Raw genomic sequence first — 20,884 nt, forward strand, 5'->3', positions numbered from 1 at the left:
GTTATTGATATTAGCGCGTTCAATCAAACAAACAAACTCTGAAGCTTTATAATATTAAGCATAGATATGTTTGTAACAATTAACTATAAATCTAAACCTTTTATAAATATTTATTTTATTTTAAGATTTTATTAGTATGTCCTGGGTCCAGCTTAGATCATTATTTAGGTCCAGACTCCAGATACACCCCGTTTTCCAATTACAGCACTAGAGCGCATTATGCGGCATAATGCTTAACGTTGAATGTTCCAACTACAGCAACGCTTCGCACAATCGAGCACTAGAAAAAGTAATGCGCGTGAATTGATGCGTGCAATCGATTTAATCGTTAGTAATTATTAATTGTTGGAAAAAAATTTAAAGCTTTCGTTTCATTGTAGTTTTTTCGAAATAATCAAAGTTAATTCAAATTGTGTATAAAAAATAAATATAAGTATGGATGAAGGTACAAACATTGAAAAAAATGTAATGAAATAATCAAAATCCAAATTACTTAAAGTAACCGTAAATATTTTTCAACCAATTATTATGTATACCACTTTATTTACACATTAATGATGTTATTGCTAACTCTATGAATATTTTTTTTTTCAACACTGAACTTACCTGCTGGTGCGTTTCATGTTCCAATTAAGCATCAGCATAATTCGGCATTGTGCGGCACTGAGTCGCATTATGCTTTGTAATTGGAAAACGGGGACAATAAATGATAATTTTATCTGTTATCTGTCTGTGTGATCTTATGTCAACATTTTGTGTTTGTCAGTTGTCGTCGTTTGACATTGCAACTTTTGAAATTTGACGGGATTTTATTTTTTTGGTGTGAATTTGTAGAAACATGTTTTATTGTTTTGTATAAATATTAAATACGTTCTCTGTGTTTAAATACTTGTTTAGGTGCGAATATTGAAAATGTTTAAAATTAATTGTTAATAAGAGACGATAAAATAAAACTATAATGGCAAGTGAAGGTGCAAGGAAAGCGCGTTTATGTCACGAAATAAAAAGTTTGTTTACAAAACCGCCTTGGGGTATAACGTGTAAACCAGAAAAGGAAGATATTTATGATGCCCTTAATGTTCGAATGTGTGGACCAAAAGGGTCCCCATATGAGTCCGGAGTTTTTAAATTATTGATTAATGTTCCGAGTAATTATCCGTTTGAACCGCCTCAAGTGAAATTTGTTACTTCTGTGTACCATCCAAACATTGATTCAGGTAAATACATTCTGGAAGTTGGATCTATAAATTTATTATAAAGTGAATAAGTAGTTACTAACTTTATAAATTAACATGCTTCTAAATCATTAATGGTATAATATCTTTGTTAGTATTATAAATTTTATAGCTTTTGGAGTGAAATACCTTCGTAATTTTATCTTACGGTGATAAATAAGGTAGCATGTACCTCCAACTGAGTGACTTTATTTTTTCTTATGCTACATTTTCATTTCAGCGGGTAGAATATGTATGAACATGTTAAAAATGCCACCAAAAGGGACCTGGTTACCTACAATCACAATAGAAACATTGCTGATCTCCATCCAGACATTGTTGGCACATCCAAACCCAGATGACCCCCTTGTCACAGAAATAGCCATGGAATATAAGTATAATGTGCAAGAATTTGAAGAGAAAGCAAGAAAACATACTAGGGAACATGCTGTGTGAATATTACTTTGCCGACTTGGTGTTATGGCAATATAATAATATGATATTAGGTGTTATAACTACATAATGACTCTTTAATATCTATATATCGACTAACTTATTAAGCTATTGCATAACTTTTATCTCAGACTTTGAGCACGGCGACCGAATGTAAAAATTCCGTAACGAAAAAACCTAACACCCTCCACTCCAACTGGCACAGCAATGCGATGCTATGCAATAGCTTTACCACGTAAAGTCCTCGAGTGCCACACATATTTTTTATTATACATACAACATCACTTATATACTATGCACAACATACTGTTACATAGTATCTTAATTCCTAACATATAAGTAAAACATGTGTTTAACTATCTATGTAACAATATTGCTTATACATACAAATAATATTTGAAATTGATACAATAACTGGGTATGTGTAAACACAAAAATCCACAAAAATTGTGATTATGGATATGTGATAAGAATAACTAAAAAAAAGAATCTCATAATAAAACCAAGTATTGCTATAATAATTGTTTTATTTTTAAATATTACAAAATTGACAGCGTATAGATACAGTAATTGCAAGAGTTTTGGTCTAATTTTCATTGTTCCAATTAGTTGTTTAATATATTAATAAATAGTATTTACTTAGAATAGGCATTTCTTAAACATAAGTTTTTTGTCAAAATTGATGATCAGCCAAAATAGCAAACAATGTAATCTCATTATTATTAAAATTAAAAAAGCACCTTTTCAAGCAGAATGTTAAAAAATAATATAGCTAAATAATATTTTATTTTTAAACGCATTAGCTTTTATTACAACTTACAACTACAAATAAATATTTTCAGAGAGATTGCACAGCACATGTATAAAATATTTAAAAGATAGTCCAGTTTAAGTTATACGGTAAATTGATTAACTTATATTGTAAATTTGTTGGTCTTAGTGTGATGATACATATTACATTTTTTTAATTATTATATTATAGCCTTTCTCGATAAATGGGCCAACTAACACCGAAATAATTTTTTCAAATCGAACCAGTAGTTCCCGAGATTACCGCATTCAAACAAACTCTTCAGCTTTATAGTATTAGTATAGATTTATATTCTTTTAAAAAGATGCACCAAATAGAAAGTCTTTACATTATTCAAGTTAACTTGAAATAAGTAAGTATACTTAATTCAATAGTGGTAACATTAGATCTAAATAACTAGTAATACTTAAATGAATATGGAGGTAAAGATGTTTTTAAGCTATTGCATAGCTTCCATCGCGGGCCTTGAGCGCGGGGACCGAATCCAGAAATTCCATAACGAAAAAAACCTCACGCTCCCCACTCCGACGGGCGCGGGGGTGTGGATTGAAGGCACACTATGCAATAGCTTTACCACGGCAGTCCCCGAGTGCCACACATCTTTTTTTATGTTTTTTTGAAGACATACAAGACATAAAAATATTGCAAAAGAAAATTAACTAAACAATTACATAAGTTCAATAATATTGCATAATGATGATGCAGATATTTTTTTTTAATATCTTAGTTGCCATGTTTATTAAATGCTAATGCCTGCAAATTAACATAAAAAAAATAATATCATTGATCTGCCTAACTTTAGACATTAAATACTTAAATATTATTTGAAGTACTTATTTAGTAATCTATGATAATATTCTCTTCTCTATCTTCTTTCTTCCAGATTTTCATCCAAACATAACTAATGTTTTATACAGAAGCTGTCACTCCAACTTTCCCTTACAACTCCATACAACAATTAATCTATCTAGCATGTTTCTACCTATTACTACCAAAAACTACTAAACTTAACCAGTATCTGTGCTACTATCATCGCCAGAACTAGCACTTTCCGTATCAGAAGAACTACTACTTTTCTTCTTCTCCTTTACATCTATATTTTTATCTTTCTTTTTCTTTTTATCACTAGTAGATGGTTTTAATGTTTCCGTTGATACTGTAGCGACCATTTTGGATTGTATTTTTGTTTCTGATTTCATTTCCGTCTCGTCTTCTTCGTCGAGTGGTTTCTTATTTGCTACAGCTGCAGCTACTGCTAATTTATAATCGTCTGGGTATTGTGTGCTGGAATAGAATTGAAATGCCATTTTTCCGATTAGCTAAAGTTAAAAATTCATTTATGGGTCAATGTATACGCTTTTACAATAGAATTCCTCATAATATTAAAGAGTTTAGTAGTTCTAAATTTAAAACTTATATAAAAAATGTACTAGTTCAGAGAGCGTACTACAGTATTCAGGAATATATGGACGATAAAAACCCATGGAGGGTTGTCGCGAAAAACCACTGGACAGTTCTTTGGCATGTTATTATAATATATTATGATGTTACATATGTATTTTGTAAAATTGTAAAACTGACATGATTTAAAAGAGCAACTATGGAGTTTCTTGCCGGTTCTTCTCCGTAGATACTGCTTTCCGAATCGGTGGTAAATTTTAAAATATGTAATGACGTTTCAAAAGTGCTTCTATAAGAAGTCTAATTGAATGAATAAATGTTTGAGTTTGAGAGTTTGAATGTAGGAAATATTTAGATAAAATATAGTAGCAAATATATTTAGATTATATTACTTAATAACTTAAAATATAGTGGAAAGTTTAAATAGTTACTGGGATAAACTTTTTATATTTTATTAAGGTAACTTTTGAAAAACATAATTAAAACCTTACCTCAACTTAGTCTTTATAGCTCTTATTTTCTTAAAGATAAAATTTAGATCTTTCTTCATATCTAATAATAGCTGAGTATGTTTTTTAAACTCTAAAGATGCTGCGCGGAGTCGACTGGCTGATAACTGATTACAATTTGTAAGCATTTCTGTTGTTTTCTCAAATCTTTGTAACCTGATAACAAATAATTATTGAAATTAAGAAAATATTAATCAATTATTTCCTTTTATATCAAATTTATCTACCTATAAACACGAATGTACTTATCAATAACTAAATGTTCTATGAGCATAACTTTCGTAGTTATTTGTCAGATTTTTTACATAATTTATAGGATACTTACATTGTTTTTTGAGCACGGATAATAGCTTCTACATCGCTCTGATTGACCATACCAGCCAGACCCTGAACGAAAACCTCTGGTGCTGAATAATTCTGAAAACATTCTATTGAAAAATCGCTTTCAGGGGTGTCGTTTGCCATCATTTGGAGCTGTTTAATATCACTGTACTTATATTTAATTATGTAAAATGCTTTTTAATAAGGTATTTTACACAATTATGATAGAGTTCAATTTATTAAATTTTAATAAAAATTTGTTGATTATTATTTCAGCAGTCGGCTGTCAAAGTCAAAAAGGCACATTGTGGCATTTGTCAATGATTTTTCCTCGATTTTTCTTTTTGTCTCAAGGCGTGTCTATACCAAGCTTAGATACCAATATTTGCCAGTGTTTTTAATGCTCTGTGAATAGACGAAATTTTAGGATGGAGCTGGATTTATTCAAGACTAGCTTACCGCCCGCGGCTTCGCCCGCTTTGTCTAAAACCTAATAAATTATATACCTACTAAAACCTTCCTATTGAATCACTCTATCTATTTAAAAAAACCGCATCAAAATCCGTAGCGTAGTTTTAAAGATTTAAGCATACATAGGGACATAGGGAAATAGGGAGTGAGAAAGCGACTTTGTTTTATACTATGTAGAAGTAGAGGAAGAATATATACGAAAAATGAGTCAACATAATTTTTATGTGCATGAGAATTTAAAGTTTAGAGTTTATTGTATCGTATTCAATTAATAAGTTTTTTTTTCTGTCTTTCATTTTTTCTCATCTTATAAAAAGCAACATAAACCCATTTGGGCACAATTATTTCATACATATTACATTTTCTATGTGGCATAATCCTCATGTTGCCTTTATTTCCAAGAAGCATATCCACAATTTCTTTTGCTAATTCATTATCTTTCATTCTTTTCTGTCTATATCTTTTTTTCAGTCTTTCGAATTCACGTCTCGGCTTTAAAGTCAAGTAGGGTAGTGATTTCTTTGGAGATAGATCTTTGACATAGTTAAAAATTCGGATCGTGGCTTGGTCTTTAAATTCGTTGTAAAATCTTGCAATTTCCTTAGGCGCAAACGGTATTCTAGAACGTTTAAGTTGTTGCTTTTCGTTACTTTTATCGTCGGTAAGGTCATAAATGTCAGAAAGTAATACTTTAAGAACATTAGACGGATCTTCATCATTTACTTTTGCCTTTTTCTTATTTTTTTCTTTAGTCCTAGTCAAATCAGTTTTTAACGAGAACGCTTGTCTGAAAGGATCAGAAGAAAAAATATTATTTCTTTGATTATTTAGCACATGAGATATTTCTTTACTTTCTTTAAATTGAAGAAGTTTTTCATTGTCTTTTCTGTCTTGTTCTAATTGTGCGAATACATCATCAAGAAGCTCATTGATTTTGTTGTTATTTGAAGTACCACATCGTCCTGGCCGGCCACACCCGCATCTACCACTCTTACACATATCGTCTTCATTTATTGTAGATATAACATCCTTTCCTATATCTTGAGTATCATCTAATGTGTAGATTATATTATTATCTTCATTGGAGTTAAAACTTTTACGTTCTTGTGAGTTGATATTTTCATCTCTATGTAAAAATTCATAATCGTCAACTCCAAAATTTCTTTGAGAACTTATGTTATGTATAATCTCCCGTACGGTAGAGACGAAATTGTTTAATGAATTTTCCTTGCATGATACCAGTGCACCGATGTAAAATAAATTTAAAAGTAAACATTTCATTTTAACAAGAATTACAATGTATAAATAATTTTAAGACTGGATATCGAAAATAAAAGACTAATTTTTGCTTTTCTTGATAGCTCTATACAGTGAAGCGTGAAATAAGCACTTATACGTTATTGCGTGTATTTACTTATATTATTTCTATTTGGCTTTCCGTCTGAATATTGTATTTTGTTACATCTATGTGTACCTTTCATTCAGAACCACATTAAACGAAACCTATGATACATAATAATTATAACATGAACTCTGAATTTAATATTTACGTAAAGCTACATAATTAAATTAATGTTTAACTTTAGAATACCATCATCACTTATTAAGTCCTGCAAAAATAAAAATGTGCAATCGATACAATTTTTATTAATTATCGAATCTGTGCGATATTGGTTCATGAAGTAATTTTTTTTAAAGAAGAGAATAAAACACATAGGTTTGCTATTATTAATTTATTTGCCCTAAACCTTGAATATCAAGAACAAATGGCACTCCATATTTGGCTTGATCAGAATTAAAATTTCTCCTCCACGCGTATTTCAATAATTTCCTAGGTGGCTCTTTATTTTGCATTCTGTTCTTTTGGTGTAACGTTAACGGTAATATACGCTTGCTTGATCTCAACCTCCTACCTTCTTTCTTATTCAACGTCTCCATATACATCCAAACTGGTAAATACACATCATACAAGTTTCGCGTATCTTTATCTGGAATGATTTTTATTTTCTTCATGTCAGTTAATAGAAGATCGAATATTTGTTTGGCTAACGCTTTATCTGTTATTTTGAAATGTCTATACTTCTCTCGTATATTTTGTACGCTACGACGGACAGCTCTCGGCAGGCCACGCATTGTTTTAAAATTAGATCTATATCTTACGTAATTCATAAGGGCTTTTCTAACATCGTCCATAGCTGCTCTATAATAATCTGCTATATCTTCTGGTGTAAGCGGTACCACTACTCTACTGTGTTTGCCTAAAACGGTATTATTCTTACCATTTCCGCCGGATATTTCGTTAATTTCTTTCAAAACAGCTTGCAAGAGATTTTGGTTTGAATCGTCGTCATGTATTTCCCCTTCCATATTAGCATTATCTTCTGCAGAATCATCAATTTCTGTATCTTTTAGCTTATAATCAGTATCATCGTTTCCACACCTACCTACGCTACAACGTAATGCTTTTAAAATTTCTTCCTCATTTCCTGCTTGTCGGTTGATATTATCAATAATTTTGCTGACGTCACTAGCTACATCGTATACATCTTTAGCATTGCAGAGACCTCCCGATTTGCCTCTCTTATTACACATTCTGTCTTGCATGTTAATAGAATGGTCATCTTCATCAGCATTACGAAGTTGTTTCAGGAACAACTTTAAATTATTGTTATACATTGGGTCCTTAAATTTATGCAGATACTGATCATCATTTGTATCTTCATCTTGAGAGTTAATTGTATTGATTATATCTGCAATATCAGCTAGCAATTTTTCCCGTGACTCATTTGATGCGCTAGCAATAAATAATTGAATAGTAAAACTAAGGAGAACATAGATGGATTTATTTTTCATACTCGTTTTTTTATTTTTAAACCTAACCTAACTAAAGACTTGTAGTAAAGTGGTGTATTTTAATTGATTTTGTGATTATAATTCACAGCAAACCATTCTTAATTAAGCGTGAAATAGGACGAGACTTTATTTTACGATTATTTGGAACGTAACGATTATTAGGAAAATTATTACTATAGTAGTAAAATGATGACTGTGAATTTCACGTAATAGACGACGTCATTGCTTGTTTGAATTATTTTGTATACTATATATCTTTACATCGTTAGAATAGAAAACAATAAAGAGCTATTTTAAACAACTGCTATATCGGCTAACAATTTTTTGCTATATTATGTCTTTGCATTTAATAAAAAAATTGAAATATTTTACCTATTTGAGTACGGTAAAGATAGTACATACTTAGAAGCATACACGAAGCTATAGAGAGCTATAGAAGGATAATAAGATAAAAAAATTGCTTTAAGACTGTTTTTATTTAAATAAAAAGCCAATTTATTAGACAAACAAAATATATCCACGTATCAAGGTGTCTGAAGAAATCCTTCAACTCTCATATTTACTGGAAAGGCATAATGCAATAAAACCTTCTGGTCTTCATCTGGCATGCTGCGTCTGCCTTTACTCACTAAGTTACTTAAAATATCTTCAACATCCTCCAATTTACCCGAATTCTCTTTAACATTAGCTTTAAATGTATTAAGATTTCTGTTAAAGTCTTCTTCATTGTCACTATTGCTTACCATTTCATCGTGGTAAGCGAAATCCTCATTTCGTCTAGCTGAATTTATTCTTAATAAGGCTTCGTTGAGAATGTTGTTCAATCGAGCCTCTCTTTCCCTTTTAATGTCATTTAACATCTGCTGTCTCGTTTTACTCAGTGATTTAGATTTTCTAGTCATTCTGCTTTTGTTCCTTTGACGTCTATGTATATGTTCGCTTGAGTCGTCTCCCCTTCTTCTAAATATGGGAAATTGGTCTCTATCTTGTCCGTAATTGCGTCTATATTCTTCTGATGATTGTGGATCCATGGCTGGACCTCCGTAATATTTATTTTGTTTGCGTATGAGATCGCCCATGTCAAATCTATCGTTGCGAACATCGAAAGTGACATCAGCTCTCATCCCAGTGTTCATAGCATATTGCGAGAAGACTGGAGTTATCAGGAAAACAATTGAAACCTGTGGGTTATTAAAATTAATTATTACATCATCATTATTAATTCCCTCTATCTGTGTCGTAGTTCCTATAAGGTGTTGATATAATATAGACAATTCTTCTAAAATATGTATTTTATTAGCTATCATCTCAGTATTGTTACGACACACCTGTATACATGCAATATTGAAACAAGCCATCCATGACTTTTTATCTTTAGGTATCCCTATATAGCCCTTATATAATAATAAATTTAACAATTAGTTACCCACCACTCTGTCCATGTTAAGTTCTATTGAATTTTACAAACATTTAAACTACCATCACAAGTCTAGTTTTCTTACATAATGCAATTATAATAATTAATGATTCGTAGCATTTCATTGAAAAATATGTAGTTGGTTATATCGCCTGTTTTTGCTTGGAAATTTTCATATAACGTTGGGCAGGAGAAGAATTTTTGCTTTAAGGTAGTCATGTTTTAGCCCGTTCTAGTTCACAGATACCTACCTATTCAAATATCAATTTATTTGAAGCTAATAAAATAACAAATAGGTTGTTAAGAGGACTGCGGCACAGACCCGCATACTCTTTCGCTTGCTCTATCTGCTATACAATTTAAAGATCTTTTTACCGTATTACAAAATTTCTGGTCCGTAGTCAATAAATTTTCCTATATGCATAGGGTTATTTTTAACAAAATTTTATAGTTACAGTCTACAGATCTTAATTGGAACAATAATTTTTCAATTCATTTCAATTGAAATTGATTCTATAGCTGATTTTGTCTTTCCATTTATAGATCTGTATAAGTATTAAGTGAAACAATATAAAAAAATTACTTATAAAACCTACATGCAATTTAGAAAAATCACTTTCAGAACGCACTCCGCGCTTGGCGACTGGCGGGAAAAAATGCAAATGGCCGCGTGACGTCACGTCCGCGCACCATATGCGATCGCGCGTGTCGAGTGTCGACTTGATGTTGTTTTAATTACACGACCGCGTTATGTTTTATTTCGTTTGAAAGTTTTCATAAAATCTGGCGTATTTCAACTATTTTTAACGGTGGACGAGATTAAAGGCGCAGTTTCATTGGTCGTTAACTTGTTCGGTAAAAAGCATAGTGAGTCCTCGCGCCTGATAACAAACAATGAAAGTTACAAGAGGGTGCTGTAATGCTATAGAACTAAATATCAAATTCAGTCTATATGACATTATTGTATGACTGTTATATACCGTCTGCAGGGATTCCCCGCTGTTTATACCGATCGTGATATTGACCAGCGACCAATGAAATAAATCGGTCGATATGTTATAGTCAAAGTCCGATACACAGTCTCTTCGCGGAAGGACTGATTTATCCTAGGTTTGGCCAAAGCCATCAGGCAATCCCCGAAATACATTTCAATTTCGCCCTTTGCCTGAAGTATTTTTAGTCAAACCCAGGAGCTCCTAACTTTTCAGTCAAACGTCGAAAGTAAATTATTCTGTTTCGGTTTTGGCCTAGTCAATCCTAGAAGCGACTGCAATTCTCGGTCAAACGTTGATCTGAACATGTTTAAATTATGCAAATGTAAAAGGTCTAATGTATTGTGCAATTCTAAATGTCATAATGCCTCACCATGCCAGAATAAAGATTAATTTTTCATTTTAATTACTTACCTAAGAAATTATTAAAACAATTAACATCAAAATTTTAAAAATGTTATTTTTTTATACTTAATCTTATACAAACTAACCTCCGTATATTCCAAGGCATTTATTTATTTATTTTATACTTTATTGCACATCGTACAAAAGGCTGGCCTAATGCCACACGGCATTCTCTCAAAGCATCTCAAATATAAAAGTAAAAATCACGTAAGCTGACCAATCAGGTGTCAGAACTGGCAGAGTTAAGCGGTTCTTAAGACTTGAAAGCTGCTTAAATGATAAAATGCTTCCAAATATACGAAGATAAGACACTTCATACCTATATCGGAGTTTGACTCGTCAAACCCCGATTTAATAAAATTGTGTTTTGACGTTTGCCTGACCAAATTAGTCTCTCCCAGGTTTGACGAAAATTGTTTAGTCAAAGGCCGAAAATTTACATTTGTTTGGGCTTTGACTAAGTCATTCAGTCTGACCTGAGGATTGACCAGTCCAACCTAGGAGCGCCGGAGCTTCGGAGTTTGCCTATAACAGATATACAAAAGTGGACTGAAACACTATTTCATTAGGTATTCAATTTTATTCGTGCTTGTTGGATTAGAAAGACAGAAGGAAGAAAGCTCTCACACCTGGCATGTGGGCCATATCGGCTAAATGAAAATGGTGCCCTGCATGCGGGCCCTGTGGTCTGTTATTTAGAAATCTTTCGTATTCGGCACATTATTTACTAATGAAATTGCGCTACAATGCAGTTCTTCCTTTCTATCTTGTTCTGTTTATATAAAATTCTGTTATTTGATTTTTAATTTAACATCAATACTATCACAATGTTGCCTTTAATGAAAACAACGCGATAAAATTAAAATCATTAGCTGTACTCTTTTTTTCATGTAATAAGTTGAAAAATTTGCTCAAATCTTCAATGAAGTTTATAGCAAAATCTCTACATTCTTTACCTACATAAAAAAAAAAATACAGAGAGGAAATAGGTCAACAAAACATTCAAGAATTAACTTAGACTAAGTATATAACGTAAAAACATCAGATTATGCTTATATTATCTGTTTGTTAAGTCGCAAAACTTAGTTGTGTGCACAAGTGTTCGGAATGTTTGTACATCTGTACACAGCGAACGCGTGCGTCGCTCAGGTGTTAAACAATCTTGCTTATCTTAATTTTAAGGTATTAATTGTTAGTAATATAATGGCGAAATGTGTTTATCATATACTAGCTGTGCCGCGGGGTTTCACCCGCATTACTCCGCTCCTGTTGGTCTTAGCATGATGATATTATATAGCCTATATTACTCGTGGATAATGTAGCTTTCGAATGGTGAAAGAATTTTTAAAATCAGTCCAGTAGTTTATGAGCCTATTCATTACAATCAAACAAACAAACAAAGTTTTCCTCTTTATAATATTAGTGTAGAAGTAGGTAGGTAGTTACAATTTAATTTTATCATTGAGAAGAAAAAATGATGGTTTTTACTACGACGAATACTTAAATTTTCGGCTGATCAAGATGATGAGTGAAATATAAATATGTAGGTAGACCGTAGAGTACGAATGTTTAAAATCTCACCTGAAGAAAGATATATGGAAAATAATTAATTTTAAGTTCTATCTAGCACTAATTGAAATTTACAAATATTAGAAAAAAAAATATTAATAGGCATTCGAATTGCCTTACCGGGAAATATTTTTAAGGCTACTGAAAAGGCTAGGCTAGGTCACTGCAAATAATACTTTAACAATAAGTGTATAATAAGAGAACCGAGACGACGGCTTTTATCGAAATAGTGAAACAACTAACCACTGAGCCAATCGTTATAATTTTGAATATCTTTATCTTCTTATATATAAAAATGAATCGCAAAATGTGTTGGTAAGCGCATAACTCGAGAACGGCTGAACCGATTTCGATAATTCTTTTTTTATTATATTCCTTGAAGTACGAGGATGGTTTTTACGTAGAGAAAACGTAAATATGTACCACGGGCGAAGCCGGGGCGGACCGCTAGTCTTATATATAAAAATGAATCGCAAAATGTGTTGGTAAGCGCATAACTCGAGAACGGCTGAACCGATTTCGATAATTCTTTTTTTATTATATTCCTTGAAGTACGAGGATGGTTCTTATGTAGAGAAAACGTAAATATTATGTACCACGGGCGAAGCCGGGGCGGACCGCTAGTCTTATATATAAAAATGAATCGCAAAATGTGTTGGTAAGCGCATAACTCGAGAACGGCTGAACCGATTTCGATAATTCTTTTTTTATTATATTCCTTGAAGTACGAGGATGGTTCTTATGTAGAAAAAACGTAAACATGTACCACGGGCGAAGCCGGGGCGGACCGCTAGTATAATATAGTTTAATGACATTAACGTTAAGCCGAATATTAAATTTACTGTTAAGTAAATCATTTCACATCGTAACATAATTATACCTATTGCTTTGTTAATGAAATAAGGTGGGCGTTTATTTAAATATTATTATATTCATTTTGGTTAGGGAGCCAGGTGCAAATTTGGTTAACTATTTCCTCTCAAGAGATAATTCGTCAGACGCATGAGAGTATAGTATTATAAAGCCTCGTGAACGTCAGCTGGCGCTCGGTTGGGGGGGTGAGCGGTTGTAGCCTCCCACGCACATAGGAAAAAAAATACATTCATTCATTCATTTCCTCTCAGCTAAAAATTTGTCAAATTGTAGCTAACCCAATATCTCAACGAAAAAAAATAGTCACCTGGTTACAACATGGTGTATTATACGTCAGCTGGTGTCTCGAACATGAAAGTTAAATTTAAAGAAAAATTTATTTTCCGTTATTTCCTCTCAAACAAAAATTTACCTGATGATAGCTCATATGTAACTGTGGATAAATATATATGTCAGCTGGCTGTATCTTGGTGGAAAAACCGTCAGCTGATACGGGAGGCTACAACCGCTCTTCCCCCCAACCGAGCTCCAGCTGACGTTCACGAGGCTTCATAATACTATACTTTGATGCATTTTACTAATTACCGCTTGAGAGGAACTTGGTCATAAAATCTGCTGCTGGCTCCCGGACCATTTAAATTTAAAGCCTACGCAAGGTTAAGGGTACGCGCAGACAGAGAGCGTTCTGCGTTCCGCGTTCTGCGTTCTGCGTTCCGCGTTCTTTGTAATGTGAAGGATCTATAGCGCCGGCGCACACAGAACGCAGTTAGACCGCGGCGGTCATTCGGAACGCTTGCGTTCTCGCGTTCTCTGTACAGAATTACAAAGAACTCGCGTTCTCGCTATGGCTGGTCCGTCTTCTCCAATTGGTATCTTGTTTTTCTATTTCAGATTTTACATAGTCATGTAACTCATTGAAGCTATTTATTGACATTCGAAAATAAATATAAAATCTCTCTTCATCTTGAAGCAGCTCAGGGATAAGAATACTAAATTCTCCCATATCATCTCGTTTCGTGTTGATAGGGTGTACCCAACATTTTCTACTTTTATTGACTCCTAACTCCACAAAAGCAAGGCTTCATCTTCGGAAGATGAACTTTCGAGAGACATGTTTCACGTGCGGAGAGTCACGAAATAGAACGCAAATGTCTTGAACGGCTCCTGTGTGCGCTAGAACGCAGAACGCAGAACTGACGAACGCAGAACGCAGAACGCGGAACGCAGAACGCTGTATGTCTGCGCGTAGCCTAAAAGCATAAATCTGACTAAATCACGGACAAATGAAGCTTTCAATCAGTTAAATTATTCTATAGATATATATATGTATTTAGGTAATTTACGTTGTATAGCAGAGACTACATATCTAACAGTGAACAATTCCTTAAAAACAACATTTAACACTCTAAATATAAGATAAAACCAACTTGTTAAAAGAAACCGTTAATAAAATGCAAAATACTTTAATTAGTATTAAATAATGATAATAATTAACGTGTGAAATAAAGGAGTGAACAACAGGCCTTGCGAAAGCTCGGGCTTGAACGAGCTTTACTGAAAAACAGGACGCCCAACAAGACTTTTCATTAAAATCTAACCACCATGCCGTGTTCCCGCCCTCTCAGTCGCCGGCCCGCCGCTTCGACGAGCGGACGTCACTAATTTCCCGCGCTTTTCTGCGTCACGCTGACAGCGTTGCGTTCGGAAACTTGTAACCGCATATTTTTTGTGATAACATTTTTGTGATCTATAAGTGTTTGGTGTGAACGATTTTGAGGATTGTCAAGGTAAGCGTTGTTTTGTTAGAGATAAGATGGATATAAAAATTGTAATGCAGTTCTGAGATAATGTTAGTAATTTATTTAGAAACATAATAGCTTGATGCGTTTGATCTAAAGATATAAACATTAAACATTGGTCTACGTTGCAGTTCAGGAACGCAGTGCGGCTGTATGCACTGTGTGATGTTGATGATTTTCTTATTCAAATTATTTAAGCTGGTGCTTATTGCCTTTTACATAATTCTTAAAACTTCTATTAGTACGTAAACAAGGTTTTAAACAGTAATGTTTTCTTAATTTTATGAAGCTACTTTCGTTTTTTTTACAAATATACATAATTCATTAAATTGTATTTAAAAGTTTTTATTTTTGAGTAGTGAAATATCAAATATTAATTATACAAGTTTAGTGTTTTCACACGTTATTATATATCTGAAACATTTTTATGCAGAGGGGTGATTTAACAGAGCCTACAGGAACCAATTGAAGCAAATCAATTAAACATTATAATTTAAGGTACTTACAGTTACAGATATTATTATAACGTACAAGTTGTATACGTAGTATATTATTATAAGTCTGTGGTACAAGCTATAATGTTTCATATATGTACATACAGATAAGTAATTTATTTACAAATAAAGTTATATCTCTAAACCTTACTTTTTTATCGTTATATTTAAACTACATATATCTATATTTCGGATATCAATATTATTCGACCCAAAATCCAATACCACCCGGCTGTATATTATTGCACCCTTTGCCTAGAAATTAAAAAATAAATCTGTCAGATGTTTAATATCACGTGGGCTGTATAGTATTGGCGGGAATAAATAAAATGTTATTACATTTCATGTGATATAGACGGCACCTGGGCCCACAGCTGTGCCAGGCCGTCATTAAACCTAACACGTAGAATATGGGTTTTCTTATTATTTTTCATATAGGTTATAATATTTTTAATGGTTCCTTACTTTAATACTATAGATAGGTATTAAAAAAAAATGTTTGTAACATTATAACATTCTTGGAATTTTTTTTTGGATTTATAACGTCGTTTTTCTACTGAAATTTGAATGATTTTTTTCCCCGTGACTTATCTAAAGGACTTGACCTATATTAACAGATAATTTTTTTCAGTTCTAAGTAGTTATTAAGTTATTTGAAAATCCTATGAAAGCTCAAGAGTCTGCAATAAGATAACATTTAACGCGGGCGTTCATGAATAAACATGAACACTATTGTCAGAAATTAACCAATAATATTAAAACGAGATAAGTTTAAAAAATATCTGTGTCAAAGACAGCTCAGCAAATGCTGGTTGATGTGTATAAGCATACAAACATAGACGAATTGTTCAAACTCAATTGTTTTCATGCGGGTATTCCTCATATGCGGGTATTACGTATTCTAAATTGAATTTATTTTAGTTACCAGCGTATTCGTATTGAAGCTTTAAATATCTTAAGATTTTTACAAACTGATTGAGTAGTTTTTATGTGATGAAGAAACATTTACAAAAATAATCTTCAAGAGTAAGAAAACTGCGATTTGCTATTTTTATTCGTGCCGCAAAATTGGGGTTATAAAATTGAAAAGGGTTAAAAAAATTTAAGAAATAATAAATAAGTATATATAGGTACTGTGTTTGTCTATGGTCTATTAAAGAGCAAATTATAGAATCGCAGTTTATACCTAACCTCTTCAAGCTTTAAAGTTTAAAATTCGAAATACAAATTAATCGTTACGTTTCTTTTCAAAGACCTCGATCCTTGCTTATGTTACACCTACAATGTAAAATTACCTTATAACAACGCATTTACAACTTATTTAAATACTTTTGTAAACAACGAAAGAAAAATCGGACTCATATATTGGATGTTAGAAACAATTTTCTCGCTGCGGGCACACCTGTGCTGCGATAGGGCTGCCTCTAATAAGGCCAGTTCAGGTTAGGGCTGCGTGTTTGTAAATTGTTGATTTAAGCATATATTTAATTATGAATTATATATTGCCATACTTAATATTATAAATGCGAAAGTAACTCTGTCTGTCTGTCTGTTACTCAATCACGCCTAAACTACTAAACCAATTTTCATGAAATTTGGTATGGAGATATTTTGATACCCGAGAAAGGACAGGCTACTTTTTATCCCGGGAAAATGACGCAATCCCGAAAATCCCACGGGAACGGGAATTATGCGGGTTTTTCTTTGACTGCGCGGCGAAGCCGCGGGCGGAAACCTAGCATTGATATAAATAGAAATTATTGCTAAAAATATACCGTGTTAAAAATTATAAATTACTAGCCGCTTATCACAAACTCATAAAATTTACTTCCTCATTATATTAATACTTGCAGATTATTTTGTTCATCCTTCATAATATATTGGGCGCATCCAAATCAAATAAAATATTTATTCTATTTTACAATTTAACATTTTGGTAAATTATTTTATAAACATTAGCTCTTTGTAATAAACAAGACAAGAATTTAGTGCGTGTAGACAGAGCATTATATTATGCTGAGATTTGAATTCAGAATATATTCTAATCTAAAGCCTTACAAACAGCCTGGCTAGGGGTCGAGAAAGATCTATCACTCAAAGGCTCAAATACGGGCGCCAAAATACCATAGTTACAAGAAAATGGCTGATTTATTCGATAATTCATTGGTAGAAATTTTATTAGTAAAATGGAATAAAAAAGGGTAAGAATTCAAATGATATTTTTTGTAATGTTAAGGTGTAATAATTTTTGGAAATAGTAAACAAAAACAACTGGAAGAATATGGCAATAATATTATGAACTTATTCCCAAAAAACTACGGAACTCATCAATTCGTAGCGTATTTTCTTAATTCTTTGTTATAAAAAAATAATAGCTGATGGTACTCAGCGTTAGACAGCCGTATTTGATACCACAAAATATACTTCGTTTATCTTTCATTAAACATGTATCAAATACAGAAGGAATATCGTTGGTTTAGCGGTTGCTATTACAAAGAATGCCATTTGTGGTTTTGACTTCCCTTCTTTAACATAGAAATAGAATTTATGTTTCCTGCAACTTTTTTAGTCTATGGTCTCATAGAAAGATTTTAAAATTAAACCGATTTATATGTATAAAATCGATTATTTTGTTTGTTGTTTGTCCATGCGGAAACTGATTTAGCTCAAATGTTGTATGTAGGTAGATTATGACTGCTTTACAAATATAATAGTTGCTATTCCCCTTTCACACAAGAATAAAAAAAAAAAAATTCAGGACATTTTTCACACACGGCGCGATCTAATCCCATACTAAGCTTGTTATGTAATATTTTTTTTTGTTAGAAAATGTGATTTAAAAAATTAAATAATTGACGAAATTTCCCAAGTAACCGATATAAATACAGCACATCTGTTTCAAAGACAAAGCGAAATATTTTTGTTTGTCAAACTGTGCGCGCGCGCCATTTGTTGTTTCAGCTGTAACAAGATGGCGCCTCATTTGATAAAACAAATCGTTATTATTAGATGTCTAATGTAATAACATTATTTTTTATTTAATTAAATTATTTATTAGCTACATTACATAGTATTTTAAATTTTTTATTAAACGTCAAGATCTGCTTTTTTGATGTCATTTATTAAAATAAATAAAAAGCTCTCTATTGTACAATGCAAGCAAAAATAACAATTAAATATTTATTGTTACCCTTACATAATATGTAATGTATACGCTGAAATTAACTTTAAACTATCCTTATTGAGTGTTTGGGTAATAACAAAAAAAATATCAAATAGCTGGATTTGCACGACGAAAGCTTAATTTCTGGGCGATAATGTTAGAGTAGGTACAAGCCCTTAGTTTTCTACTATACAATGAAATCTTCATTATTACTCATTGTTATTACTACATATTATAAAACAAAGTCGCTTACTCTGTCCCTATGTCCTTTTGTATGCTTAAATCTTGAAAACTATGCAACCGATTTTGTTGCGGTTTTTTTTTATTAGATAGAGTGATTCAAGAGGAAGGTTTTAGTATATTATTTATTAGGTTTCGACAAAGCGAGCGAAGCCGCGGGCGGAAAGCTAGTAATATAATATAACTCGAAATTTCAATATAAATAAAACATGGAATAAGGGATAAGTCAATAAATAGAGCCGAGTTCACGTTTTCTATTTACGATTTTCATATTTGATTGAGGACTCTCAATCCAATGGAAATATTTATTGAAATCTGTTCAGAGATAGGTGAAGATAAACATAGGTACATTTATAGATATATTATATAACATGCATGAAAAACTCTTATGATATTTTACACATGTACTTAAATAATACTTATAGGAAATAAGTAGTATCTACATCTTCTGCTAAAAAATAATTCTAATTTATCGTGTCACAATGTTTATAAAGCCCTACAAATGGATTTACCGAATTAAAAGTATTTATTTTGTGTGTATGTACTCCTATTCAGTAGGACGTAATTTTTTATAGCTTTAAATTCGATTCTTTCTGGCAGAAAATCATTTGCCATGCCAATATATAACATAACACACATTTCAGCAACCTTTTCCAAATAGGTTAAATCCACGATAAACCGTAAGTGGTGAAACTCCCGCGTGAAATAGCTAGTAAAATCGCAGAATTGCATACGGTCAGAAGATATGGAGTGTGTACAAACTGAGATAAAATTGTACCAAACACCGACCCTAGCCTATATCTCCGATGCGGGCGTGTAGAGACAGCAAAAAAGCATTTGGTAAATTAAATGAAACCTTTTTAATTTACTTACTTTAAATACATTATTTGTACAAAAGAGTAAAGAAAGGAGTGTTTACAATCTTTATTATTCAAATAAATTATTATGTAGTTATAACTACATAATAATTTACTACATGTGTTTGGTATAAATTTTAGTAAGTACAAAATATATTTTTTAGCTTTTTTATAATCGCGAAGAAGAGTTACTTTTCTTTATATTGATTATTTAATACTAGGATAAAATGAAATAGGTATATAAATAGTCCTTATTTAATCCTTAAAATTTGGGTAGTTTTAGTTTTATAACTTTAAAAAACGTTTGTATAGTATGGTCGTAGAGTCTGGTTGATTTCCTGTAAATAATTTGAGTTCATTAACAATAAAACATGTGATACGTTTTTGTTATTCTTAATCAATATATTTAATGAAAAATGCAACTGCATGAAAATTAAATTATGTAATGTTAAAACACTCTTGTTTAGAAATGTAAAAATGAAACGAACAAAATATTTAACACAGAAACACGACAAAAAACGTACAAAATAAACCGAACGAAACAGTATATTAATTTTTTTTAAAACACTTTTCTGCGCACCGTACCCCGTATGCGGGCTAGCTTGCCCGCAGCAGATAAATTGTGTACCGAATTGTTGAAGTAATTAATGCACGACCTGCGGGCTGCTGAGATAAAACCACTGGGCTAAAGGGTGCGATATGTTCGTTGGGCAATGGGGCATGGGGTATGGCCTATGGGGCAAATTTTTTTAGATAAAGATAGATAAAAACTGAGGCATCTTTTTTCCTTTACGAAAATCTTATTGTACAAATAAATGGATTTTTTCTAGAATCCTGCTTTAGGAGTTGTCCTGATTGTTCTTTTTTGTTTAATTATAAAGTTTTTATTGTTTGGTATGAAAATATATTTTAGAAAACACAATTCGAGTTTAATATTGATATCGATGTGTGATAAAGATTGCATGGAATCTCTGATAAAGGATGATGAATAATTCAAATTCTTTATGATAATTTAATGTGATGTGGCTTTGATACACGTGCG

At 32.1% G+C, this 20,884-nt stretch overlaps 5 protein-coding genes across 5 annotated transcripts in view; 2 read left to right on the top strand and 3 right to left on the bottom strand.

Annotated features, from left to right (window-relative positions):
* Window positions 1-773: 773 nt before the first annotated feature.
* Window positions 774-2,122, top strand: LOC149897790 (ubiquitin-conjugating enzyme E2 T-like). The gene is made up of 2 exons (XM_090116371.1): window positions 774-1,217; window positions 1,456-2,122. The coding sequence occupies exons 1-2, from the start codon at window positions 959-961 to the stop codon at window positions 1,668-1,670; spliced, it is 474 nt and encodes a 157-aa protein (XP_089972497.1). The 5' UTR covers window positions 774-958; the 3' UTR covers window positions 1,671-2,122.
* Window positions 2,123-2,640: 518 nt separating this feature from the next.
* LOC149897791 (kxDL motif-containing protein CG10681) lies at window positions 2,641-5,005 on the bottom strand. Its single transcript, XM_090116414.1, has 3 exons — window positions 4,714-5,005; window positions 4,371-4,544; window positions 2,641-3,762 (listed from the first exon to the last, which is right to left on the bottom strand). Exons 1-3 carry the CDS (start codon window positions 4,854-4,856, stop codon window positions 3,486-3,488), a joined length of 594 nt encoding a protein of 197 aa, XP_089972540.1. The 5' UTR covers window positions 4,857-5,005; the 3' UTR covers window positions 2,641-3,485.
* Window positions 5,006-6,908: 1,903 nt separating this feature from the next.
* Window positions 6,909-7,856, bottom strand: LOC149897792 (uncharacterized). Its single transcript, XM_090116084.1, has one exon. The coding sequence runs from the start codon at window positions 7,854-7,856 to the stop codon at window positions 6,909-6,911; it is 948 nt and encodes a 315-aa protein (XP_089972210.1).
* A 701-nt stretch (window positions 7,857-8,557) lies between these two features.
* LOC149897793 (uncharacterized) lies at window positions 8,558-10,117 on the bottom strand. The gene is made up of 2 exons (XM_090116082.1): window positions 10,047-10,117; window positions 8,558-9,214 (listed from the first exon to the last, which is right to left on the bottom strand). The coding sequence occupies exon 2, from the start codon at window positions 9,167-9,169 to the stop codon at window positions 8,558-8,560; it is 612 nt and encodes a 203-aa protein (XP_089972208.1). The 5' UTR covers window positions 9,170-9,214; window positions 10,047-10,117.
* A 4,813-nt stretch (window positions 10,118-14,930) lies between these two features.
* Window positions 14,931-20,884, top strand: part of nvy (CBFA2/RUNX1 partner transcriptional co-repressor nervy) — a 56,086-nt gene continuing 50,132 nt past the window's right edge. Inside the window, exon 1 of the mRNA XM_090116025.1 lies at window positions 14,931-15,076. The gene's annotated coding sequence lies outside the window, so the exon portion shown is untranslated. The remainder of the gene's footprint in view (window positions 15,077-20,884) is intronic.

The sequence above is a fragment of the Colias eurytheme genome, chromosome 25 (assembly GCF_061535395.1).
Source record: "Colias eurytheme isolate Ceu_HAF_F1 chromosome 25, ilColEury1 Martin Lab GWU primary, whole genome shotgun sequence".
NCBI classification, from domain to species: domain Eukaryota; kingdom Metazoa; phylum Arthropoda; class Insecta; order Lepidoptera; family Pieridae; genus Colias; species Colias eurytheme.

Excerpts from the sequence above, each read along its gene's own strand:
- LOC149897793 (XM_090116082.1), bottom strand. The coding sequence starts at position 9,169 with ATGAACACTGGGATGAGAGCTGATGTCACTTTCGATGTTCGCAACGAT.
- LOC149897792 (XM_090116084.1), bottom strand. The coding sequence starts at position 7,856 with ATGTATAACAATAATTTAAAGTTGTTCCTGAAACAACTTCGTAATGCT.
- LOC149897791 (XM_090116414.1), bottom strand. The coding sequence starts at position 4,856 with ATGATGGCAAACGACACCCCTGAAAGCGATTTTTCAATAGAATGTTTT. Across the intron at positions 4,545-4,713 it reads ATCCGTGCTCAAAAAACAAT|GTTACAAAGATTTGAGAAAA; the intron begins GTAAGTATCCTA and ends ATTTGTTATCAG. Across the intron at positions 3,763-4,370 it reads GCTATAAAGACTAAGTTGAG|CACACAATACCCAGACGATT; the intron begins GTAAGGTTTTAA and ends ATTCTATTCCAG.
- LOC149897790 (XM_090116371.1), top strand. The coding sequence starts at position 959 with ATGGCAAGTGAAGGTGCAAGGAAAGCGCGTTTATGTCACGAAATAAAA. Across the intron at positions 1,218-1,455 it reads CCATCCAAACATTGATTCAG|CGGGTAGAATATGTATGAAC; the intron begins GTAAATACATTC and ends TTTTCATTTCAG.